Source organism: Falco punctatus, assembly GCF_963210335.1.
Source record: "Falco punctatus genome assembly, chromosome: 4".
Classification (NCBI taxonomy): Eukaryota; Metazoa; Chordata; class Aves; order Falconiformes; family Falconidae; genus Falco; species Falco punctatus.
The window spans coordinates 72006494-72034462 of NC_137583.1; the positions used below are offsets into that span (position 1 = coordinate 72006494).

At 36.6% G+C, this 27969-nt stretch overlaps 1 protein-coding gene across 1 annotated transcript in view; it reads right to left on the minus strand.

Annotated features, from left to right (window-relative positions):
• MALRD1 (MAM and LDL receptor class A domain containing 1) overlaps window positions 1-27969 on the minus strand; it is a 298926-nt gene that overhangs the window by 89950 nt on the left and 181007 nt on the right. The window contains exons 28-30 of the mRNA XM_080382356.1: window positions 27224-27404; window positions 11737-11865; window positions 6131-6292 (exon numbers count right to left, since the gene is read on the minus strand). Coding sequence (XP_080238482.1) covers window positions 6131-6292; window positions 11737-11865; window positions 27224-27404 — 472 coding nt within the window. The remainder of the gene's footprint in view (window positions 1-6130; window positions 6293-11736; window positions 11866-27223; window positions 27405-27969) is intronic.

Sequence of the window (27969 nt, forward strand, 5' to 3'; positions counted from 1 at the left end):
GTGTACCCACTCCTCAGATAAGAGTTCATGTATTCTGCAGCTGAATATGGGACTATGGTTTCATATGCTTTGCAATTTAAAGTTTCTCAAGTCTCATTCTGCATTAAAGTAAAATAATTCAAGAATATAGGTTTGTGAAGAACAAGGTATATGATTTATACATCTGTGTGGGATGTAACTGTCAAGAGAGTAGCAATTGTGATGGTCTTGAGGCAGATGCACAGAAGAAATGTTCAATGAACTAACTGCTGTTCTGGAAAGGAAAGAAATACTTGTAAAACAAACTGGATAGTGATGGACCCAACTTAATTTCTAAAATTCACCTTTTCCCTATATTGACAAATTATTAAAATAGTATAAATACCATATGCTAAATCATGAACACTAAATTTTCTTACAGAATGATGAAAGCCCCCCAAGCTAGCAGCTTCATTATGAGCCCTAGAAGGCAAAAGATTTCCTTCTACAACTTTTCCATCAGTACAAAAATTTTCTGTTACAACAAAAATAAGGGGTTTCTTCAACTGTAAGATCAGTATGAGATACAAGCTACTGCTTCTTATTAGTAAGGTGGTAAATACAGATTTTAAGAAAGCAAAACTAGAAAGCTGCTCATTGCTGAGTTACTTCAGGAGTGAGACCCACTTGGACTGGGTGAAAATATCAAAAATTATTACCCATCTGAAGTGAGATGCAGTTATTTCTACCCAAAATTGATTGCAGTTTCAGGCCTTTCACTCATAAAGTAAAGCTATGTAATGAGCTTCCAAACTGCAATCCAACACACCATTCTTACAGACCTGCAAATCATTTGTTCAGAGTGAGAATGATTTAGTATGGATCTCAGTCAAAGGAAATCCATAGTTTGGACTACTTGTAAATTGTAGTGGCTATCAAGGAAATGTTCTTCATTTCTCTTGCTGTCTTTGAAGCAATCTTATTTGAGATGATGGTTTAAGGTAGGGTTATCTGGGTATCATGTTGTGCCTCAAGCTTTTTCAAGAAACGTACATTTTCTCAGGACGGAAAAAAATATTTGAAAGAGTACAATGACATGGATATACTATATTCTTCATAAATAGAATGGTCCCATATAGTTACATCCTGACCAGCAAACTGGTCAAAACCAAGGTACCTGGCTCCTTGGTACATGGTGTAAGATATATGGCAGAATGATGTATGTTATATAGCAAAATTTAAACAAGTTTGGTTTTGCATTTGCCTGAAGTTTTCGAGGTTGAAATGTTCTGCACTTCATCAGCTACATCTTCTGAATACTTAAAAAGCTCATGGATGCAGTGGCAAAAATCTGAAATTGTCCTATTTTTGAGCAAGCAAGAAAGAAAGATTTAAGAAGGAAACATATGGAAATGAATATTTTTAAATTTGAGACCTGCATAAGCTACACACTGATCAAATTGCAGAATGCTAAACAGGTGTAAAATAGTTGTTATTTATCAGTAAAAGTCTGTTTTCAAATCACAGGGCTTATCTTCTCTCAGAGACTGTACCAATTCAGTAATTTAATTCTGTTAAACTGATGTAAATTTTTTTCAAATGACCATTTCTATCCATCTGAAATCTGTAATGTCAATTTAAGTTGTGTTACATGAAGCAATATAAGTCACATTTAAACCAATATGAGATTCCTGCAAACAAAGTTGTGCAAATATGATTAGTATAATAGCACAGGCTTTGTTATATTGCTATAATGGCATGACTGCTCTGTACACTGTATTTATATACTTAGTAACTAGAGGAAATGAGTTTGGAACAAGAAGGAACTGGATTTGGGTCAGGAATGGGCTGACAGATACTTCTAGCTATTACAGGTCATCAGTACCTAGGCTGTTGATAATTCTAACAAGTGATTTTTCTAATACATTTCTTGACCAGTTAATTTAAAGGTAAATTAAAAATCTGAGTAATTTTGTAGACAAATTTGCTCTAATTTTGTTTTCCTTTTACTTTGCTTTTCATTAACTTTGTTTTTCTTAAAATTGCTGGGAAATTTCACAGAACCAAAGAAGAACCAATTAAATCAAAGTGAAATAGAAACACATACAAAATCTCCTTGAAGTAAGCCAAGGGCTACTGGTTGCTGTAGCATGTATCATGACACTGTGTCAAAGGAACAGCAATAAAGCAAGTCAGAGTCCTGATCTGCAAGGAACAGCTTGCCTGGGACAGTTGCAGTAGTTTCTACCTGTCTGTTTTGTCCCTTTCCACAAGGAATGAACTTCCACATTCACAAATGTGGAAAATGTGGAAAGCAACACAAACTTATATGGATGTTTGCTTTCTCTAAAAGAAAAAACTCGGATCTGTGGCATGTAAGCGGTTCCCTTATGATCAGGTGAGCAGTTCCTGCAGCACGTGCAGAATTCTCTAACTGAAAAGGAGGATAAACGAGTAGGGCAGAAACGGTTACAGCCACTCAAAAGATATCTCTCTTGACTTTGGAAATCTAAATCACCAAAAAAGGGTCAAGGCCTGGACATCATGTTGCATACAAATCCAAGAGAAAACCAGTTGAGCTTGTGATACTTCTACATTGAATACTAACCATTCTTTGCTGGTTAGATGGAGATTAAAATAGGGTTTCTAACCATTGAAGCTTCTGGAAAGGAAAGCTAAGTATTTCTTAACTAGAGAATGGCACTTTTATGATTCCAACTGGTATATTAATATTCCATCCCTATTTATTATATTGTATAATCTATAGAATATATTATATGATTTTATATTTATATTATACACTATATAACTATAGTTTGCTGTCTACATAACACAACTGTAATTGCTTATCAAAACATTTAATACTTCTAACAATCAACAGGCATTCTGGGTAGTCTATCAGCAACATCTTGTAGGGGATATCTAGGGAAACACTTCTATATTAAAATTTCTGCCAAGCCAATGTCAGTTAGGTAAATTAAACCAAGATCTTAGGTATGACCCTTAAATGTTTCACGCACATCCACACACACTGCTCCTTAGCCATTCTTTAAGGACCTATGTATGATTGCATGTTTTTCTAGAATTCATTAGGATGGTACCACACTCCAGGAAAAGCAGATTATTCAAAATGTTGACAAAGGGAAGAGTACTATTTTAGTCAGTTACATTTTCAGAGAATTCGACTTTTAAAGTCAGACTCATTGTACAGCAGGAATTTGTTACTAGAATAGAACAGACTGTTTCAGTTGGAAGGGACCTACAAAAGTCATCTAGTCAAACTACCTCACTACTTTAGGGCTGGCCAAGTTAAAGCATGGTATTATTGGTAGTGCCCAAATGCCTCTTAAACACTGACAGGCTTGGGGCATCAACTCCCACTCTAGGAAGCCTGTTGCAGTGTTTGACCCCCCTCTCAGTAAAGAAATGCTTCCTAATGTCCCAGTCTAAACCTCCCCTGGTGCAGCTTTGAACCATTCCCACACATCCTATCACTGGATCCCAGGGAGAAGAGTTCAGCACTTCCCTCTCCCCTTCTTCAGGAAGCTGTAGAGAGCAATGAGGTTGCCCCTCAGCCTCCTTTTCTCCAAAACAGGCAAACCCACCATCCTTAGCTGCTCCTCGTAAACCATTCCTTCCAGCCCCTTCACCAGCTTTGTTGCTGTCCCAGAACTGCACACAGTGCTCCAGGTGAGGCTGCATCAACACTGAATACAGCGGGATAATCATCTCTTGACCAGATGGTTATACTGTGTTTGGTGCACCCCAGGATGTGGCTTGCCCCCTTGGCTTGCAGGGCCCACTGCTGATTCCTTTTAAGCCTGCTGACAACCAGCACTCCTAGATCCCTTTCTGCAGGGCTAATCTCCAGCCGCTCCTCTTCCAATTTATAGTTGTGTCTGGAATTACTCTGTCTTAGGTGCAGTATCTGGCATTTTGACTTGTTCAGTTTCATCCCATTAATCATAGCACAATGCTCCAATCTATCTGGATTCTTCTGCAAGGCCTTCTGTCCCTCAAGAGAGTCAATAGCACCTCCTAGTTTGGTATCATCATCAAACTTGCTAATGGTGCATCCCACCCTGGCATTGAGATTATTAATAAATATATTAAACAGAACTGGCCTTAGAATTCAAAACTTGAAGGAACACCTCTGGTGACCAGTTGCCAGCCAGATGTAGCCCTGTTCACCACAACCCTTTCCATTCTGCCCTCCAGACAGTTCTCTACCCAGCACACTGTGAAGCAGCCTCATTCCACAGTTGGGCAACTTGTCCTGAAGGATGCTATGATAGACAGTAAAAAAAGCCTTACTAAAATCCAGAAAAACTACATCCCCAACCTTCCCTTCATCCACTAGGGGGTGACCTTATAGTAGAAGGATACCAAATTAGTTAAACAGGGCTTTCCCTCTGTGAATATGTTGAATGTGCCTGATAACTGTATATTCTTTAAATGCCTTTCAATAGTACTCAGTTTATCTTCTCCACAATTTTTCTATGAACAGAGGTTAAACTAACAGGTCTGTAGTCCCCCAGGTCTTCCCTCACACCATTTTTGCATGTGGGAATAACATGGGCTAGCTTCCAGTCAGCAGGGACCTCCCCAGGCTCCCAAGAGCTTTGGTAGATGATTGAGAGGGGTCCTGCCATACTATCTGCTGGCTCCTTCAGTACTCTGGGATGAATCCCATCAGTTCCCATGGACTTGTGAATATTCAGGTGATACAGCTGGTCCCTTACAATTTCAGTGTCCACAAATGGAAGGCCACTGTTTCCACACTTGTGGTCCTCCAGCTCAGGGGACCGGGCATCCCTAGGTCTACCAGTATTATTAAAGATTGAGGCAAAAGACACATTGAATTTCTCCGCTTTTTCTTCATCCTTATTAGTCAGATAATCATCTTCTAAAATTATCAGTCCAATGTTTTCTATTCATACTACAGTTACATTTACGGAAATCACAAGTATTAGGGCATGACACATGTTTCATACAGAGATTTCATTTTAATTCAGTGACTTCTAATAGGAATGAAAAAAAATCTAGTGATCGGTGAGAAACATACAGAGATGGTGATTGGGAGAGGGAAAGAAAACACAGATTAAGCTGCTTTCTCAGAAAAAACATGAGTTAGCTACAGGTTAGCAAAATATCCTAGTGCTGTTTTGTCCAGGTGCAAGGTGACATTGGAAACACAAAGCTGATACTTTCATGGAGCTGCCTATAAAAATGCCTAGTATGCAACATGGTTTTCCAGAGGTTGACTACAGCATTCAATGTCAGCAAATGGATACAGTCAAGGTGCTGCTTAATATAAGCACTATACTTTGTGCTCAGGTGGTCTAAGAGAAATGGATGGCTGGACTATTATTTGCAACTTTGTTTATCCAAGGGTCTTTAGCCATTCAGCAGTGCATGGATTCACTGTCACAGCATTTCTGAGCAAGACCTGATGGAATACCGTATCAACCCATGATTACTGCCAAATACATCCTCTTTTATTGTATTAACATTTTCATATCCTCAGTTCTTTAAAAGTTTTCAAATAGACTCTGAATGAATAACATCATTGCAGACTTGGAGACAGTTACTGCATTTGTACAGGCATGCTGTACTGTTTTGGAAAGGGGTCTGTTGTGTCCCAGATGTGATGAATAATTAGTATCTTCACATTATATTTAGCAGCTCATTGTCTAGGAAATTACAAAACAAATGCAACAAGCTGAAGTGGAGTATAAAGAATGATATAATCAGGACCACTCTGAAAGGAGCAATCTATAAAATTACAGTGCTGCTGAAGCAATGATTAAAAAGATTGGTAATAGGCCACTATGCCAGGCCATTTGGTTTTGTGTTCAGACAGAGCTAGAAGTTACCAGGTAGTATAAATAACAAGACTCAATATGTTAAAACATTTTATGTATTTTTAACATGGCTTTTTTGTAATACATATCCTCTATTGTAATTCCAATATAAAAGTGAAATTTTAAAGGATTATTGGTACTGCTTTGTGACCTGTGCTAATATCTCACTATAATTCATCTGCATATACAAGAATTTCAGCTGTCATGTTGAGATTTCCTGTTATTTTAGCACTAATCTATGGGATTTTGTTTTAAATTCACTAAATATTTTGTTTCCGCCAAAATTATGTAGAACATAACACCCGTACCTGGTGTATGGTCAGTATCAGGAACTGTTTGCCCCATGACAGCACTGTTGCTAATATTCCAGTCAAAATCATCACTAGGGTCTTGTGTTAATCCACATACGGTGGTCCATTCTTGATGCTGTGTTTCAAAGTTACAGCTTCCAGGGATACTTGTGTAGGAACCTGAAAATATAGCAAGAAGTAAATGATCATGCCAACTCTTATATGTAAAAGAGTATAATGAACATAACTGCACATGGTAATGAAAAGGATTTTTTGGTTGGTGCTGATTCCCTGTGTTCCACATACTGACATAAATGATATGTGGTAGTTAGCAAGAGAAGAAAGAATTCACCCTTCACTTCCCAAGGTGGTATAAACAGCCTTAAACATTATTACAAATATATGCCTATGTAAGTCTTGAGGACAAACTGATGACTTCACCAGTTTTATTTGTTGTTCAAGGTAAATGGACAGGATGATTCCCAGCCAATTAGGTAGCAAAACTGGACTTTACTTCCACAGTGGTGTTTTTCATGAACATATGTTGGTTCATCCTTGTGAGTGTTATGCATGAAGGCAGTTTTATGATGCAAGACAAGTTCTAGTGATTAGGACAATGACTGAATTAGGGAGAACTTGTTAAACTTCCCATTTCCAGATCTGCCTCTGATGTTTCAGATGACTTTGGAAAATTAATCAATAAAAAAAAATATACAAAAATGCTGTGGTAGAGGTGAAATGATTAGCATCACAAACTCTCTGGCTTCTAAAGATTTTTCCCTTAGTAGAGGCAGCTACACAATTGCTGAGTGAAACAAGGAGCACCCTTGTGAGAAAACTCTGGGAAAATGTTCCAAACTATTAAACATTACAGTCAGTCATGCATTTTAGAAACAGGTCTGACTGTGACGATTTCAGAACATCAAATGGATTTGAGGATTCAGAGTGTGTTTTTTTGACCTATGTGTATTCTGCAATATTAAAAATACGGCTATTTATGAATCATTATCTAGGTATAGAGGACACATAAAAAGAATAGATTTAATTACCTTTTAGTAATCTGGTTTGGTTTTTTCCTATTTTATACTTTGAAGCTACAAGAACAACTGACACCATTCTTTGTAAAAATAGCATCATTATCATAAACCTGTTTCGTATGACCAAGATCTGAACACATACTGTAACCCTGCGGACTTGCTTTTCTGCAAATGCGTGTCACCTTAGTTAAATATATAGGACAAATATCTTAAAAGGAGAATAATTTTGATCCAGTGAATAACCTGCATCCCCTGAATGCCAGGAGAAGGATCTGTACTGTTCCAAAATGTACTGTACTCTTACCATATTGCAAGGGACTGAAATGTTTCTCATAAGGAGAGACTGAGACAGCTGGGGCTGTTCAGCCTAGAGAAGAGAATGCTCAGTGGGCTTTTATCAGTGTGTATAAATACTTGCTGGGAGGGTGTAAAGAAGACAAAGCCAGATTCTTCTTAGTGGTACCCCGTGTCAGGACAAGAGGCAACGGGCACAAATACAGGCAGCACTTTTTAATGTTAAGAAAAAACTTTTTTTACTGTCAGGCTGGTCAAACATTGTCACAGGTTGTCCAGAGAAGTTGTGGAGTCTCCATTCTTGGGGATATTCAAAATCTGACTGGCACAGCCCTGGGCAACCTATTGCAGTGGACCCTGTTTCAACCAGAGACACCTTCCCACCTCAACTGCTCTGTGCTTGTGTTAGTGCTATTCACAGCACGGCCTTTGGGAATCATGAAAGGAATACACAAATGCACTGAGCATCCAGATTGACACTGCATCACAAGCATCATGTAAGCCTAATGAAGCCTAATGAACTCTAACACCAAACACCCTCACATGCAGGTAGGGCAAAGAAGGGAACCCATTAACCAAAACAAGTACAATTTTCTTGTACAGATTTAACAAGAACAAAGTCCAAATGCATTTGGAGTTTATACTATTCATAATAGATTACCTGACTTCAGGAATTTTACTGAAATATTTTAAGTGTGCATTCAGAAGGCAATTATTAATAAATATTTATGAACTGTATTTACAGCACTGATGGAGTCACCTGGCATATCTGTACCTGCTGGCTACTTTTTACTTTATGTGTAAACAGAGCTAATTTGGAAGCCATCAGGAGAGGATTGTTTCATTTTTCTGAAAAATTGCCTTTATTTCAACAATTCAAGCATTCCTCTAGTTGGTTCATCAAGGTTTCCTATTGATCAAATCTGTTTGTATAATTAGCTGCAATTCATGAAACTTGAAACTGCTTTCATGTGTGCTTTTTTCACCTCAGTACTTCCAGGAGGTTACTGAGAGAATGAAAATTTTGCAAGATTGCCTGACTGGACTGAATGAAGCACAGAGTAAGTAATTTCCGTGAGTTTGTCTAAAGAAAAAAAAAAAAAAAAAAAAAAGTCCACCAGCCTACATGCGTACAATTCATTTCATCCAGATTCTGTTGAAAATCTTGCACAGAGGAATTGCTGCTGAGTAGATTATGGTCCATTTACTTCTTTGGAGTTACACTGGTATAAAACTATAGTAGAATGTGAAATAAGTGCAGACCCTGAGCTCAGAGAAAAGGAGAAAATTGCAGACAAATGTCATCATAGCCACTTGTGATACAGCCGGTTAGACTGTGAAGGGCTTTCTCTGTACCTGTTCTGCTCTCTTTTCTGACTAAGCAGCTCCTATTGCCTTTTCATTAAAAAATGAGGTTTTCATATCTGGAAGGTATTATGTGCCCATTAATGTTGTTTAATCCCATCTATAAGACATACACTCAGGGAGAAGGTGTGTTTATCCAAATGTAAGGCCTCATTTGTCAGAACTAAGATATAGCTGATAGGAAAATATTATCCCTGAGGTTTATCTGGGTATTCTGTATGCCAGATTACAGTATCTCTCATCTATTGTTAACTTGATATTTTGTCAGTTCTGCAGCAACAGCAAGACTAACGACTGATGAAAACATTTTGATGTAACTACAGCCATTCCATCTACAATAAAAGGATATTTCACTCTATTTATTTAAAGTGAATATCAGCTTTTTTTTTTTTTTCTTCCCTTGGAAAAGTTTTTCTGCAGTATGGCAAAGACTGTGTTGTTTTACTGTGATGTACTGAAACGTTTCCATCTACTGTCTTAAGTAAGAAAAAAAGAGTCGATGGTATTACAGTCCTTCCAGACAACACAGGGCATTCCCCCCTGCAATGAAGCTACTATATCCTGTAACAATATATACAGAATAAATCAAGTGCCTCTATAGTTTTCTGAATATTTTTACAGAGCAGTTTATGATGGACAGCAATTCGGACTTACTGTGTGTCTGTTGTGAGGTTCAGATTTGGAAAAAACAACAAAGTGTGCTCAAGAAGGGGAACAGCCACTGAAGCCATAAGAGAGAAGCAGAACAGGGCGTAGGCTGGGTAGTTGCTCCTTTCTGAGGCCCTGGATCCCTACCTTGCAGATGTGATAACACTGCCCCACTTGCACCCTCCCTCTCAAAGGAAACAAAGCCCAAAGACAAAAACTATCTATGGGATAATGGGGAGCACACATCCAGTGTTGTAACACCTTTGTGCTGTGTCTAAACTGATAAAAAGGCTTGCTTATCGAAGTTCTCCATATGAAAAGCCTACATGACTGTGACTGCAAGGGTATGAAATCTTGACTCAGAAAGGGTGCTGTGGAGCTCCCTCTCCGCTGGCCTGAGATACCCTATCATCATCACGCTGCGCTTCCCCTCTGAACAGGTCGAATGTCTATTTACTTTCTTCCACGTGTAGCTTACTATAACGTGTTGATCAACTCTGTAGTCTATTTCTTTACCTTTCCCTGTGTTATTTGTTATAAATCTATCAAGGGTGATCAACATATGATTACTGCCTCCATTATATTAATAGAGATTGTGGTTTGCTTGTGGGTATTGAGGTATGGTGTTTATTAAACTAATCTTATTAATCACACAGTGAGTCCCAGTGTTTGTTTGTGCCACCTGGGCCCACAACCAGTAGAGCAGAATCCCCACTGAGTAGCAGGCGGGAAGTCTGTTGGGTCACAACACAGGTCTATAAAATGATAAAAGGACGAGTTTGCAGAGTATTTTGCTGCACTGTGTCTAACTCCTGAAAAAATACAAGTATTATATACAGTAAGTACAGACTGTCTGTTTATAATCTATCTTTTCTTGGAATCTACTTGAAAAGAATCTTGTTTTTTAAAGTTACCAGTCAACATAGGTTCATTTCCCTGAATATGACTCACAAAATTCACTGGGATGCAAAGCACTGCAGGAGGTAGAAACCAGAAATAGAGACACCACCTTCAGCATATGTACTTCAGAACTGTTATTTACTTTTATGAAAACAATAAAGAGGGAGAAATTCCAAGTTAAATCTCCTATAGTGACATCTTCACATGTATTCCAGGTTGTAAGTCTGTTGTCTGGGTAAAACAATATAATTTACATTACCCAATAAAGTCATTATTTTTGTAACCCTGTCCAGTCAAAGCATTTAGCAACCCCATGCAAGAAAAAAATGCCTTTGATTTTCAAGGGATCACTAAGCATTGGTTGATTTCAATGGAGTACTTGGAGTTCAACACAATGTGAACATTAAACTGATGCATGTGATGTATTTACTTTATCTGCCAAGGTTACTTTTGATCATATCTGCATTATGGCAGGATTTGGCCCTTCAGCTTTAACATTAAGCATTAAGACAGACTGATTACTAAACTGTATTTATGGACTGCTTAAGCTTCCTACTCCAAAAGTCCACTGGGGTCTGGACAGTGACTGTAAATAAACAAAGACATGGAGCAGGAACAAAGGCACAATGTTTTACTGTTTTTGAGTTTCAAGTCTCAATTGGAAAGCCTGTTAACTTGATCCAGATTTTTAAAATTAAGCTGTGTCCTTCCATTGCAAACAGTATTGGTGAAGAATACCTACAGACAAATTCCGTCTCAGTATTCACTTGCACTGCAAAACCAAAAGCAGACTGGATTTTGTCCAACTGTTCTGTAATAGCAAGAAAATATTTTCATAGCTCTGCAGTACCAACAAGAACAAAGAACAATGAAGACGTAGTAGTGACACAATTCAGATCACAAAGAAAGGATTAATCTGAAAAAGACAGGGCTGTTTTTAAATAATTTTTATAGCAGTATCATGTCTAAATGTTATTGTGCATTAATTTGCTTACTTGGTTTTTTCATTCAAGATCGACAGCTCAAAATTCTTTCACCTTAATAAATGGGTTTACATTTCTTCTCAGAGTTAATATGTATTGTAACCCATTGATTTTATTCCTTAAGTATATTTTTAGCTCTTAAGCTGTTTTAGTTTGTTGGGTTTCTTATATTTGAACTTCGGTTTGAGTAAATTGTGCTTTTGCAACTAAATCACACTTAAATATTTTTTGCAGCAAATGTCTCTGAGGATCTGAAAATGTCAGAACTTCCGTGTTGGGGGAGCAGTCAACCTGCCTGCAATTATCTTTTGAGCAGCTCTGTGAATTCACCTAAGCTATGCTACAGAATTTAAAGTTATAAGCTGGTGATTACAGTAATACACAAAGAGATACTTACTGCAGTCAGCTTCATCTGATTGGTCTTCACAGTCTGGTTTATAGTCGCAGACAAACTGAGACTCTATGCATTTCTCATTCCCACACACAAAATCAGTGAGGGCAGGGCATTCCCTGGGATTCTCTCCAACTGAAACAAACAGGAGATTTAAATCAATATTGTAATTAAATCAAAAAAAGCTCTTTTTCATTTGTTTAGCACGTTCCCTAAAAAAGGGTTCAGTGAGCTATTGGAAAGTAGATGGGCTAAAGGCTTTTTTCTGCTCATAATTACAGGATGTCATTTGGAAAATAAGAGCATTTTAAACAGAAAAATCACTGTTACACAACATTTGTGTAATCCACAAACTTTTAAAGCTTTTATAAGATGTTTAATTTTTTTTTAAGAGTTTAGAGAAACTTCTGCTCTGAGTATGTGAACTGCACAAAATTGCTCTTATGATATTTAATAAAAGGATCTGTTTTACAACAGCAGTTTTTGATCACCTCTGAAAGTCAGTGAAAGCCATTATCACAAAATGAGAGTAACTTTGTAACTTGCACATAAAGTGCCAGGGCCAAAACTAGAGTGTTGAGATTCAACCATCTCTGAACCATCAGACTATAAAGAAGCTTACATAAATTAATTTTTAGTTCAGTATGCTGGGTGCATAATTTCAATTAATACTAATTTAAATAGTTCTAGTAATCCCCAATGCAACATTTCAGATGCACTCTGCTTAAGCTAAGTTTTTTTTTTTTCAGTCTGGAGCTGCAAGTTGGGCGAGAAGACATTTAGGAGAATGTATTTTGACTCTATTCATTGCATTATGTTTCAGTTTTTCCTTCAAACATGACTAAAATATGACATCATTAAACACAGCCTGGACAGAACACCTTGATATTTACCTTTGTGCAGACCCATATTTCCAGAAGGGGAAGTTATTGTTGACAGGGTATTAATCTCCCCAAATAAGGTACCTACTGAGGCTGAGGAACTACATTCTCATTGAAGCAAAATAGGAAAGGAGAACTAAATTTTTATTTCATTTAAACGTGTACACAAGGTAATATTAAATAGAGGAAAACCACAGCATTAAAATGTAATTCAAATATTTAGAATGGATAGTGCAAAAACAATTCAGTGATAGGGTTGGTTACCCGCAAGACCGGACATAAATTTTCAGTTTTGAAATATATACATCCCTCAGTTTCAATAAAATATGATTTCAAATTTATATCTGTCTTGTTCTTTTGTTTTTCAGTTTTACACTGTCAGTTTGACCTGATTAGGTGTCAGAGAATCCACAGACAACAGCATTGCCATGAATGCCTTAAATACAGGAAAAGCTATGATTGCTTTTTAGAGAGAACCGATGTGGCAGAGAGCCCTTAGAGGAGAAGTGGACTTGAGAAAAAACTGACTGAAACATTTGTGACGTTTAAGGCAGTTTTCACATCTCTCCCAAAATATAATAAAACTTGATTGAAAATATTACCAAAAATACATTAATATGTCTTATCCCAAATTATGGAAAACCACAGAATAGTTGAAGGAGACCTCTCAAGATCATCTAGTCCAACCCCCTGGTCAAACAGCCAGTTTGCGTTTTGAATATACCCACAGACAGAGCCTCAACAACCTCTCTGGACAAACTGTGCTTGTGTTTGACCACCCTCACAGTAAGAAAAGTGTTTTATTCTGTTCAGATTAAATTTTCTGGTGGTTTTGGGTTTTTTTGGTTTTTGTTTTGTTTTATTTTTTAATTTGTGCCTATTGCCTTTCGTCTTGTCATTGGACATTTATGAGAACAGTCTGACTGCCTCATCTCCATTCCCTCCCATGCACTGGAAATGAGGCACTGGAAAACTAAGTGACTTCCTTAAGTCACTTAATGGCTTAAATAATGACAGAAATTATTTAATGGGAGAGCATTAGGGTACAATCATTTTCACATCTTATTTCACTGCATGTGAAAGAGGTACATTATCACCATACAGCAGACTGATATTTGAAAATCCTTGGCTTTGTGACTGATCATATTCCTCACCTTTACCTCCTTTCAACTTTAATCAAGACAATGTTGTGTTATTCCATCATTTATATTTAGCACATAACATTAATTGCAGCTGTTCCTTTTTTTTTCTAATAAGCTACTGTATAGTACTTCAAGCATATCAGAAACCAGCATTTAAGACCATTATTAATTTCTTAGCTTATCCTAAAATAAAACACATGACCCATACACAGTCAAAATGAAAACTGGTATCTCAACAGATGTGAATGTCATAAATGTCAAACATAAAGTGACGTATCTGTGAATTTTATTCTTTTGGAGTAAGACCTTGTTTGTATGTCAGTTTCAGGAACACGAGGTTACATTTATGATGATGGAGATTCTTCCAAAGCCTTTGGCAGAGATAAAAATAAAATCCCTCTCAGAATCAACATACCAGCATTATCATAACGTAGTCAAAGCAAATATTCTAAAATCCTATTCAGAATTGTGACATTAAAGATCAACTTTCCAGAGTATGTGCTCATTCTGACCAAAACTCCTACACCAGAAAAAATACATCAAAACATGAAATACAGTGGGTTTTAACCATAAAATAAAACTTCAGCATCAATACCCCCAATAACCAAAGAGAGGTTCACAAAGAAGTTGCAATGTAGAAGTTTCATTTTTACCAGACATTCTTTAAATATCATATGAAATCACAGAAGCATAGAATCATATAGTTTGGAAAAGACCTCTGAGATCATCAAGTCCAACCATCAATCCAGAACTGCAAAGTCCATCACTAAACTACATCCCTAAGCACTGCATCTATGTGTTTTTTAAATACCTCCAGAGGTGGTAATTTGACTGCCTCCCTGGGCAGCCCGTTCCAATACTTGAACACTCTTTCAGTGAAGAAATTTCTCCTAATACCCAAACTAAACCTCCCCTGGCATAACTCGAGGTCTGTTGTCCTGTTCCTTGTTATCTGGGAGAAGAGACTGATTCCCACCTGCCTACAACCTCCTGTCAGGGAGTTGCAGAGAGCAGTAAGATGCCCCCTGAGTCTCCTCCAGGCTAAACAACCCCAGATCCCCTGGCGGCTCCTCATAAGACTTGTCTTCTAGACCCTTCACCAGCTTTGTTGCCCTTATCTGGACATGCTCCAGCATGTCTATGTCCCTCTTGTAGTGAGGGGTCCAAAACTGAACCCGGTATTTGAGACGCAGACTCACCAGTGCTGAGTACAGGGGGACTATTACTTCCCAAGTCCTGCTGGCCACACTTAAGCCAGGATGCTGTTGGATTTCTTGGCCACCTGGGCACACTGCTGGCTCATGTGCAGCTGGCCATCAGCCAGCACCCCTAGGTCCTTTCCCACCAGGCAGCTTTCCAGTCATTTTCCTTAAGCCTGTAGTGCTGCCTAGGGTTGTTGTGCCCCCCATGCAGGACCTGGCAGTTGAAACTCCTACAACCGGCCTTGGCCATGGGCCCGGCCTGCCCAGACCCCCCTGCAGAGCCTCCTGCCCCCCAGCAGATCAACACCCCAGCTTGGTGTCCTCTGCAAACTGGCTGAGGGTGCACTCGATCCCCTCGTCCAGATCATTGATAAAGAGATTAAACAGGACTGGCCCAGTACTGAGCCCTCGGGGACACCACTTGTGACCGGCTACCAGCCAGATGTAACTCCATTTACTACCACTCTTTGGGCTCATCTATTCAGCCAGCTTTTAACCCAGCACAGAGTTCACCCACCCAAGCCCTGAGCAGCCAGTTTCTCCAGGAGAATGCTGTGGGAAACAGTGTCAAAGGATTTACTGAGGTCCAAGTACACAACATCCGCATAAATCCACATAAAATGTCCACATATGAAAATACGTATTTAATCAGAAAAATGTATTAAAGAACATATTGGAAAATATGTTCTCAATTCTGAGGGCTGAACTGCGATGTAACAAAAAAACCATCTTAGAAACCACTCTGAACAAAGAAGAGAGGACATTCAAAATATTATCTTAGCCATTTCTAATTTAGTCATCAAAATTACAGGGTTGCCAAAATCTGAGATTGCCTATCAGTACTGAATTTGGAGAAGGATTTTTCCAATAACAGTATTCGAACCTCCCTCTAGGGAGCTGCAGTACAAATCAAAATTATGTCTCCTAATGAACAGCTTAAGATATTTTTAAAGCATACATTTCAGATAAAATGAGAGATTTTCATTATGTCTTATTTCATTGCATATGTTGGTTGTATGGAACTGTATGTAAAAATATATAGCGTCTTGGCTAATTGTATTCCTCAGCTGTACTTTCATCATTATTAAGTAGAAAGATAATATGTATTGGACGATGGTTAACTATATATAACATGTAATATTATATATTTTTTTCCCAAACAGTCAAACTCACAACATCCCATGACAATCCAAACATGCAGAAAAACTATTCTAAGCAGAAAAAACATGAGAAAATAGGGCAAATTTTCTTTCTTGCCTTTTTAATCTAACAACAGCTCAAGAAACTTATAAGGAACAAATTTAACACACTCTTGAATACACTCCAAACAAATGTGGGCAAAAATTATTAAAATAATAATAATTAAAAGATCAGTTGTACTTTACTCACTGTTTACTTTACTCTGAAGTTATCTTTGAGAAGGTACAACATCAAAATGGACCAGTGAGCCACAGCAAAATAATGAGCTGTTTCCATGTATGAAAATATCAGAGGTAGGAACTAATAAAATATCCAATACGCAAATGTGGATTTGTCACACAATAGGAATGAGTGGAATTGGAGGGAGCTGAATTTTTTTTTATAAGTACTAAGCTTATTTCTGAATACACTATGAAAAATTTGAAGACAGCTAAGATATCCAAAAGCAAAAGAAAACATTTCATTTTAATTTAAGAAAACTGTTAACCAGAAAGAACTTTCACTTAATGAAGAAGTCATAAATGCTCTTTTTTGACTTGCACTTCTTCCAAAACATTTGGTTTAGCCACTAAACTGAACAGTCCATTGTTTGCTCAGGTCTACATATAATTTTACACCATAGAAAATATCCATACAGACACAGGGCATTAATCTACAGGCATAGCATGAGTGATAGAGCTGTAAAAACTGGGGTTGAGGGGTGCTTGGTTTTTTTAGCAAGAACAGAAGCTCCAACAATATTTATTGATTTCCAGCACTCTTGCACATTTATTGGACAATTTACTTTTATTTTTCATTATGCTTTTCTCTCTCGTCCTACAATTATTCAGTCCATAAACCTGGGGAGGTCTGATGACTATACAGATATGCTGCAAGTCATAAGTCCATAATCCATTCCTTTCCCACAAAAAGAGAATATGTGAAAAAGAAAACCCCACCCCAAACCAAAATAATATATAATATAAAACACAAAACCAAAATTAATATTTTCATAGCTTATGGTAACAAGAATCTACTTGTTTAGAGCAATTAAACCCTTGATTTTCTTCTGTATCAAAGCTGACAGGTCACAGCACATATCCTTGCCTTATTTTCTATCCTTGCCTTGTTTTTCTTACAGTAAATACTTGAGGATTACATTCTCATAAATAATAATAAAAAAACCAAACAAACAACAATTATTATGGCATATCAAAATGCTAGTTGTTTATTGTACCCATTTATTTGGTATCTCCTTGGTACTGCAGCATTTCCTGAAAATCAGACACCACAAGAAACTATCACAGGACATACTTTAGATGAAGTAGTAACTACTGACTGCATGTTACGCAAATCCCTATGCCAAATGAAATGACAGTACTTGAAAAGGAAACAGCATACACAGGATATCACTTTCCAATTAAGTCCAATTTGGATTGATGCAGCAAATAGACATATAATCTTTTAAGTAATTTTTAAGAATCCAATAGAACTGACTTGGCTTTTGGATCATTAAACCTTACAAAAGAAGCATGTTACCAATGGTTGTGATAGAACTCGCATTTACATACACTCACTTTCATTTCTATGTATTTTGTTCTGCACAAACCTTCCCTAGTAGGAATATGTGTGTGTGTTTGTACATATATAGAAAGCAAGCAAGACACAGATGTTGTGCATGCCACAAATAAATTCTGACACTACTGTAGATACATCACAAGCTACATATTTATATCCATCTCCAATATATGTTATCTATGGAAGATTAGCCTAAATAGTACTCACAGAATTTATAGACGTGACAAGATTAATTTGGAGATAGCTGATGAATCCAACACTATTAATCCAGACACTGTTTCAGTTACCAAGAAAAGACTGACTATGAAAGAACTCATAAAAATGGTCCTCTTTAAGTTTGCTACTAGAAGACAGCACCAGGCCAGAGAGTGTTTCTCTGATTTTGTGAGTACAAAAGCTTCCATTTACCAGTACTTTGCAAGATGAAAATATTCCTGTAATATCCATTACATCTAAAATCATATTCAAGTATCAGCTCGAAAAGCTACAGATCTTGATTGAAACAACATGGATAACTGCAAAACATTTTTTAGTTTGATAGATACCAGTAGGTTTCATAGATTCGGTGTTAGGTTGACACAACTAATGTTCTCCTATTTAAAACACCTATAATGAAAGAACTGATTGTTCACACAGCCAAAAAGAAGAGATGCTCTTGCTGTGCCACACTACGGTGCTTAAGACTCACGTATGTTTTCACTGGTTATGTTTGGCCAGTGCTAAGTGCTTGTGAAAGGCATGTGGTGATTCCCAAGTTATTTATGGTTGCTAAAGGCTGCAGTGAATAAAATCTTGAGCTGTTTTGAAAAGCAATGTGTAACTTAAGGTCAAGTACGCTGAACTGCTGTTTACCAAGAGTCGCATCTTTACTCTCCAAGAGGAACACATATACTCACTCATCAGTACACCATGACCATGTCAACAGTATGACATGAAACATGTAATGTATGTTTAAGGGAAATTAGATGTTTTCCCCTCTATTTGCCTTTTTAGAAATACAGGTCCCTTCTGAGTATAAATGTTTACAAATTACAGTTGAAAATTCACCTCTTGCTATTATTTCTTTGAATTTGTGTTGTGTAGTGAGAGCTCTTGTATCACTTCCCTCCCCTTTTCCACAATACTTGAGATGTAGGAATAATCAAAGATTTAAAAAATGAAAAATATTTTGTTGACAATATTATTCAGTGAAATTACTTTCTAAGTTTCATTCTTTTTTTCAATTAAAATGTATGAAGTACAAGCTCCTAGGTTTCATTAGAACTGGAACACAACTGTACTCAGTACACTGAAGTTCAGAAATTATGAAACATAGTTTGTATCAAGCTTTTCATTTGCTTACCCAATTGTTCAGTACTTTTTTCTACATCACTTTTTATAGAACATTAAAACTCTATTAACAAACTCATCAATAATGTTTCTGTCCATGGGTAACCCTGGCAATCTTTTGCAAGGAAAACTGATAAAACTTTCCTGCTCATGCAAGCTAGATGTAATTTCAAATAAGATTATTCTGTAATTCAAAAACCATAGGGAATTCTCCTCACATAATGTATCCTTTAAAAGGCCAGATTTAATTCAAATATATGCATGGGTTCTGACGTAAATAGCAGATCTAACAAATGATACTGACTCTTAGGAGAGAATTTCACCTGTAGATACAAAAGTTTGCCAATGGACTTCCTAAAGATGCTCAAAGCAAGTAGTAATATGGTGCCTAAGGCCATGAAATAAAATGGAAGAATAAAAATTAATCCATAGTACTGGAAATGTACAATTGGCTTGGGCTCAAGCAATAGAAAAGATAAAAAAATTCTCTTCAGCTTCTAGTGCTGATATCATGAAGTATGTAAACCCACACCAGGCAAGGACAGATGTTTTTATATTTGATTAAGACTGAAAGACCAACTTTGGCATAGAGTACATTAGTAGAAAAAGGAACTCATGCTCAGAGTACCCTCATGTAAAGAGCTGCTGTATTTTGCTTAGTGCTAAAGAAGGCACTAGGGTGAAGCGCTGAGGACTGAGCAGTGAGTAAGCATCTGGTGTTCTAGGTTTTATCTCTTTGAAGATGTCAAGTGGTAGAAGAAAGGATGAAGAGGAGATAAGGTAAAAAATCAAGTGATGCTTTTGCAGAAAATTCTGTTTCCCAGGGCTTATGAAGATGTTCAACCAGAGACAAATATCACCTAAAGCAATTTGACACGTGATCTCTACTGCTTGGTCCTTTATCTCCTCCTTGTCCCGATTTCAGTGTAAAGCTATATTACATCTCAGAAAGTTTGTCTGAATACATTATTTTTAGAACTTTTCAACAATATTTACCCTACAAAATTACTATCAAGCTGTTGTTTCCACTGTGATGCAGAATCAATCTAAACCAGTCACAGCATTCTGTCACAGATTTCTTAGAGGCATATTATATTGATATTTTCTTTTTTTTTATATATGGACTTGACCTAATGTGGTCCACAGGGATGGTTGTGACAGACCAATGGAGTACAGCACAGAGGTGCAAGTTGCAGTTATCTGCAACAAGGAGACATTTCCTCAGCTGAGTGCTCTCTCTGGCTCTGCAGAATCATCATTAGATGTGAAATTCATCTTGGCTGTCAAATGGCATGGAGGTGTATGATGGGTTACAAAGATCAGCTGTTATATGCCGTCTATTTGTACTGGAAAGTGCCTACCCTCTACAGTAATTTCACATGAAAATGAACTCAGGCTGGGTCAGTGTTCATTCTTCTAGTACTGCCTTTATAGACAATGATTGTGAGGGTAAAAAACTAAAATCCAGCCATCTCTACTCTGTATGTTTTGCTAGCCATGAAAAGTTGGATATGGAGAGTAAGCAATACATGAAGTGAATGTCAAAATAATGAGATTTTAATTTTATACTGAAAACCTTCTTTTGCAGCCACCTACTACCAAACCAAAGTGTCTTTGAAGTCAGCAGTATTTTTTCAAAAAATTTCACAGAAGATAAACAGAAACCGAAGAAGCCACTGAGGTCTCTTCATTAAAAGTATGGTGAAAGCTAAAACTTGTTTCTTGCGTTCAAAATCTGTGGCAAATGACCTTAAATGCTTTCCTAATAACAACTTGAGAGTTACAAAAAGAAGGGAAGATGATGAAAAAACTGATTAATCTCTCATGCATTTTTTACATAATCTCAAACAAAAATAGCAGTCCTGGAGTTTTACAGGTAGGCAAATGGCTTTTGTACAGTGCAATAAAAAGTAGAGAATATCATGATTTTCAGGCTGGTGCTATCTCTTCCTTCTATTCTTTTAATCTTTTAAAAGAAGATTGTCAAATGCAATCTTATTCATTCCCTGAACCCAGGATACGTATTTGGCTATGTAATATTTTCTTCTTCAGTAAAAAATAATTTATATATTTTTATACGGTTCTAAAAATTCTTAACATGCAATGCTGCTTAAGTGAACACGTTGTGCATAACATGACTTGCACAGGAATTCAAATCTTCTCCCAGTGTATCCCTGGCAAGCTGGCTTGAGGGACCCTGTATTTCCCCCACATTTCTCCCAAGCATGCTGTCTTCCCCACCGAGTCCTCTGCTCAAGGGCATTAAGGATGTCCTGTGGAAGGCAGCTGTGGTTTACACATTTCCAGAAGGGAGATTATTTTTTGCCTAGAAACAAATTGTGCATTATCTATACCCTCTGCTGAGTGTAATGGGACCTGTATTCAGTAAGATTTTAACTCAAAAAGGGTAAAGCATATTCATGTTAATGTATGTTACAGTAACACAAGTTAAAGCCACCAAAAATTACTAGACTTTTCAAAATGAGCTTTCTTCCTCTACGATGAAGCAGATTCAATCGATATCATCAAAATGTAAATTGACAGCTCACCATGAAATCACAGAATAATTTCCTTCTAAAGGCAACATCCAAACATTAGACTAACCAGAATTTTACTATTAATTTCAACACATTTACTGAGAAGTTTTAGCTAGGTGATGCAATTCCAGTGTTCCATGTCAGAATACCCTGACATTGACCTATTTATAAAAACAAGTGAAAACATAAAACATTAAAATATTTTAAAGAGGGGAAAAAAGGAAAAAGATCAAAACCCCCAGGTAATGGTACATATATTCTGGCTGAATACAAATGTATATCTTGAGTGACTAAATCAGCTCAAGCAGCTTCCCTCTCACTTCAGGGCCAGGTTTGTATTGAATATTTTTGTTATAAGAGTTTGAACTCGTCTCAAGTGTCTTAGAAGAATAAACTAAATTCTCCACTAAATGCAAAGCTTTGCATGATACATTGCTGAGGATTCAAAGAGAACACCTGAACACTAGGATGGTTTAGTTTTTTCTCTCTGATCTGCAAAGCTAGGATGGAATTCTAATGAGAAAGGATTTCTCTGCTGAGACTTTCAAAGCTTCTTGTTTATGGGAGCATGGAAGCAAAGTTGTTCAAAGGATTGCAGTACCTTCACCTAAGGTCTTTGCCATAAACAGCAGGTGAGGAGGAATACAAATACATGAGGAGAAAGGGAAAGAAAAAGTTTTCCACTAGGCAAAACAAGTTTTATTACATTCTAAAGAAAATTTCTGTTCAGCTCAATTTGGTTAATGAATTTCTTATTAATAGAAGGACTGTGGCATTTTGATTTTGCTGTCATTTAAAAACTAAATTTAAATTTAATACCACTTCAAGTGTGACTGAATGTGTATCCTATTCACCTTAAACATGAGAAAAAAGCCTGTGAAGTCTGATGCCAAATAGGCAACCCACAAAGATCACTGAAGCTGTAATGAAAGAGATCTTTCTTCTTTCTGGACTTTTATCACACTGAATTGCCAGACCATGAAAAAATATGTAAATCAAAGGAATAATCAACTATTCTATAAACTTGAATTTAGAGTTATGAGTCACTTATTTTCATTTATCTTTCACTGTTGTTTTTCAGGTGGTGCCCTGGGATGCCAAAATCAGTATGCATGATATGGTTGAGTAACGTATAAGTCCATGCTTATACTCCATCTTTTGTATCTGGAGTACAAGATTCCTCTTTAAAATTACAGATATAAAAAATCCAGACTGCTGGCAACAACGTTTAATGAGTTGCGCTCTTGATTCACTGTTATATGACAATAAACCATCACCTGGAAAAGCACATCAATAAAGCTCAAAGTGCTTTTTAAGGTTACAAACCCAGAGCGTATTTCTGACTTTTAAAGATTTTAAAGATTTTTAAAGATTTTAAAGATTTTTAAAGATGTTATCGTGAAAAAAAGTGTCAGAAGTCTCAAAAATAGAATTATCCTTAGGGATTATTCTGTACAATACTCATAGGTATTTTACCTTTTTATTAAGGCAAAATTGTAGGCATTTTTTCAAGCCTGCAAATAAACTCATACATGGTCAAAATAAATTATTTAAAAGCAAAAGAGATGATCACTTTAAACTCCATTCAGGACAACTAGAATAGTCTATCACTAAAGTTGTATAAAAAATCATTGTACAAGAAGTTAAAAAAATTCTAATGTAATTAATCAATATATAAATTAATTTAATACTAAGAATAATCTCTGGCTGTGATGTGACTCTGCTATTTTTCACCTTTTTCAATTAAACCTGCAAAATAAAGATATACCAGATTTGGAATTCAAATTATTTTTGCTATCGAAACACAACTGACCCTTTTATAACCAACTGATAAGACTCTTTTACACCTTATTTTTTTGTATCTCTGACAGTATTACCAAGACCTACCACATTGCCAACAAAGCCACAGTTGCTTCTTGACCTCAGCTTCCATAGAAATCACTGAGACTTGAGGGAAATGAGCCTTGCAGTATAGGGCCCTAGAATCTCAGATCACAATAAAGTTTTATGTAATATTCTACTGATATAAAAGCTTTTAACTAATTTTTCAAAGGAAATAGTGAAAAGGTTCTCTTTTGTTAGTTGAAAATCCTCATACAACATGAGCTATGTAAATCACAGTTATGTAAGTAGAAAGCAAAGAAAGTCTGCAGAGCTAATCCACTTCCATGCAGGCTCTGTTACAAGGTATAGTTTCTTTATATAACACATTGTACGAAAGCAAGCTGAAGGAAAACATGTTTAATAAAACAAGTCTTTGGATTATTAAACTCCGCTCTAACCACTGAATAATACCATCCTGCATGAAAGCAATTCTAATATTTACATGTCAAAAATCCTCACACAGACTGCCTCACTTTCCTCTTCGCTCTCTCGAGTACATTATTTCTGCAAAGAGGCAATTATTTTATTGTGTTGACTACAAACCACAATCCAGGAATACCATTCAGTAGCTTCCAAAAGGACAGTCTGTGAGGAGGAGGCTATCCCAAAATACCTGAAAGCTCTAAAATTGCTCTAACATTGGTTTCTACATACCATCTGCTGGGAAGCAGGTAAACATACATTTTTCCCCCCCTGCAATTTAAGCTTTCTCATTTCCATTCCATTCTGTTTTTTTCAAACCTGTTATTCAAATCTTAATTATTTCCAATTATCTTCTAGGTTTTTTCTGTGCATGGTCTGTTCCTCTGCTTATGTAATTACTATGGCTAGAATATCCATAATATTATATAAGATTTTAGTTTAAACTTACGAGTCCCAGTGGAAAGGATAGATGTGGCCTTTGGTTCCCCTAGAGGACCCTGGTCATATGTTTAGCTCAGTAATTCTACAGCTATAAAAACAGTACATGAGTATTGTAAATTCGGTCATTTTTTTGAGAAGAAACCTCTGATCCCTTCTGGTTGGTATGCTACTCTTCTCCTTGAGTTTGGCCACAGTAAGATTGTGTTTGCTGCCTTTTAGCTTTGTTACAACAGACACAATAAAACTGTGAACCCTGCACTGTGAAAAAACAATTTAGACATGACATGCTTTCTCTATCCCGAATGCCCCAGGCTTGGGTCAGATGGGAAATGTTATTTTTGAGAATCTGGCAAAATGTATTTTGTTTGTTTGTTCTACAAAGGTAAAGAACCGATAACAAGAAGAATGAAAAAGGTCAGACCATGTCTTCATGTCATCCTTCATGTCATCATGCCAACAGGAAGGTCAGCATACCAAAGGTCTTCAGAAAATTAAGAAGCAGATCTCAACTTGTGGAGTAGAAAGCAAAAAAATCATACACAGAGCTGATGTGGAAGGTGCTAAAAGACAATGCAATAATTCTCTTTCATCCTTGGTTTGAGCCTAACTATCATTGTAGAGACAGGAAAAACATGGTGTGGGGTGAGGTTTTTTCGGGGTTTGTTTTGGTTTTTTTACAGGCATGCATTTGCACACATACAGTTAGAAGGGAGATATATGACAGGCCTCTGATCCTGCTGAAAAGCAAAGACATAAGCATAAACTCATTCCCATAGGATATATACACCTAAAATTTAATAAAAACCCTGCTGTGCCTAGCACACACTACTGGAGATGCTGTAAGTAAATGTTTCCTGACTGTATAAAGACCGTACCTTATTACGGTGCAAGAACATCCACTATGCAAGTGACACCTCTATAAAGGATTAGCATCTTGGATCTCCAACGTTTCTGATTCAGTCTTTAAAAAATTTCTTTGCATTGTGTATTTGCCTTCAACTGTGTATTTCAAACTTCTATGACAAAAGCCTCCTCTGAATCATCCATCTTTATAAACTGTAATTTTCTGCAAAATACACAGGAATATTACTACACCAAAGCTGTAAGTGTGTGAAAGTAGTTAGTGTGCATGGTGGAACTGCTTTCCCAACAGAGCTTCTTGTAAAACAAATAGTTGCTATACAGTAATAAACTCAAGTTACTTTCTGAACTGTTACACTGCAAAGGTATTTTAGTTATAAAACACTATTAACATTCAGATTTATAGGGTCATAGACTAAAACCAATGTAAATTTCAGCAATCTTAACATTTTTAGAGATTTAAGATCCTTCATATGACAGCTTTCCAACTCCCTACTGAAAAAAGTATCCTTCCTTGCAATGACAATACTGTGGAATCTTTCTAGTTATGTTTATATAATGCCTGTTTTCAGGTTATTATAAAATATGTGGACTTAAGAGTAAGCAGAAATATTTTTGCATTATGTTATGTAAAGATATGTTGATAACATCTTTATGAACTTAACAGGGAGTTTTTGTCTTCCTTAAAAAAAATGAATCCTGCTATTTTTACCTGCTGAATATCTTTATGAATCTGACTGTGAAATTAGGTGTCTAAATTGTTGTAGCCCCAAAATGAGACAGAACCCAAAAAATGTGGTTTAACAAGACCTCAGTGTATGAATTAATATATCTGAGCACAACTTCGCAACAAATTGCGAGAGACACCTGTATTCTCTTTGTTATTCAAGTTGATAGGGGAATGTTGACCTCCCATCTACTACCAGGGCATCCTTATCCATGTACCCTTGTCTTTGGAGAATAACTATATACATAGCAATGGGGACAATGAAACACTTAGAAAAAGCGCAAGGAAATCACTAGTGTTCATGTGCCTGGAAGGGCCTTTAAGGGTATATCTGCGTGAGAATTTTAATGAAAGTGCAGTTCTGATAAGTCCCAAGTTGTATCCAGTTTCCATCCTTTGATTTACATCACAGAGCAATTTCTGAATGCAAAACCTGCATTTTTCAGATGAAACTAGATCAAAAGATGCTCTCCAGAAGTGCACTTTCCATGTTCCACCTGATAATGGGCATCCACACCATGGCAGGAGATTAAAGCTTGTCCACATAACTTTCCCAAAATTCAAAGTGTTGATATATGGCATCAGTAATGACTGACTGACTCAACAAATCCACTTATATTGTGTCACCATGTTCCCTACCAGGGATGAAGACCACATCCTTTCTTGATGGAAGCCATGATCTTCCATAAAACCATAGTTTTTATCTTCCCTTTTTTAAAGGGAAACTCTGTTCCTATTTTAGCCTATATCCACAAAAGGATTAATTCAGTGAGTACTCTGTGAAGGAGTCAGAGGATTTCTTTACTTTGCTGGCCTTAACATTTGAACTGAGTTGGAAAAAGGAGTAGTGACTGTAATTCATTTGTAGTTTCAACTCATTTTTATGACAAGTGCCTTTACGATAAAGCAGGGAGACCACAGGCTTCATGTGATGTAATCTCACATAATTTATATGCAATGATTATATACAAAATCAGACACTCAAGAACTTACTAATGAATTAAGGAAGGAAAGTTCTTTCTCAAAACCAAATAAATCAAAGAAACAAAACCTCAAGCATTGCTTGGATTTATCTGCAATAATTTAGGGTGCAAGCTCTGCACTACTAAAAGACTTTCTGTATGAGTAGTGGTATTGAAATTGTAAGAGCAAAAACATTCATAACTGATTTTATGATGCTTAATGCTTATTTCATAACTGACATTATGATGAAAACAGTAAAATCACGATGTATTTAAAAACAAGAAAGAACATCCTACATCTCCGTTAACATCCCTCTAGATGCTAGAAACTTCCCTCTTGAACTTACTTGTGGTGCAATTGTTGAACTCTATGTCATCTATTGCTGCTCCTCCTCCTAGGTCTCTGGTACGTATGCCTTCAAAGATAACTTCAAAATTCCTCAGTTTCCCCAAATGTAACTCGACTTTGTTCCACTCATCAGCATGATTTCCTGATTCACTCCATATTTTCACAATCCCATCATCAGTCTGAAGTTTGAATAAAATATACATAGTAAAATACATGTAAATATGGATTATGAAATACCAGGTTTTGGGAAAAAAAAACCCCAAAAAACAAAACCCAAACAACAAAAATACAGAACACTGAAAGACACCCCTTAAGTTTTGTCAAGAAATGGTAAACATACACTTTGCTAGGATAACAGGAAAAGCAGCAAAATTAGATTATTACCATACAAATCACATAAGCATCAATAGTAGATGGTTTCTCAGTAAAGAAATTACTATGTGTATGATTGAACTCCAAAGCAGTCCATTTTGGTAGAGTCGTATTTAACTTTACATAATACTGAAAATCTTTCTTTGTGTTTAGAATATATTACTGGATGCAAGGTTAGACTACAGTTTTAAAATTAGGGTATCAGATATGTAGAATCTTTAAAAAGTTGTGACAACAGTAATACAAGGGAGGAAAACCTAAGAAATATAAGATAATCATTTTTAGTGTAGTATATTTGAAGGCAAGTAGGATGACTCTGACTTTAAAATATGCTAATATATTTTAAAGCTTTTCTTTAAATATACAATCATA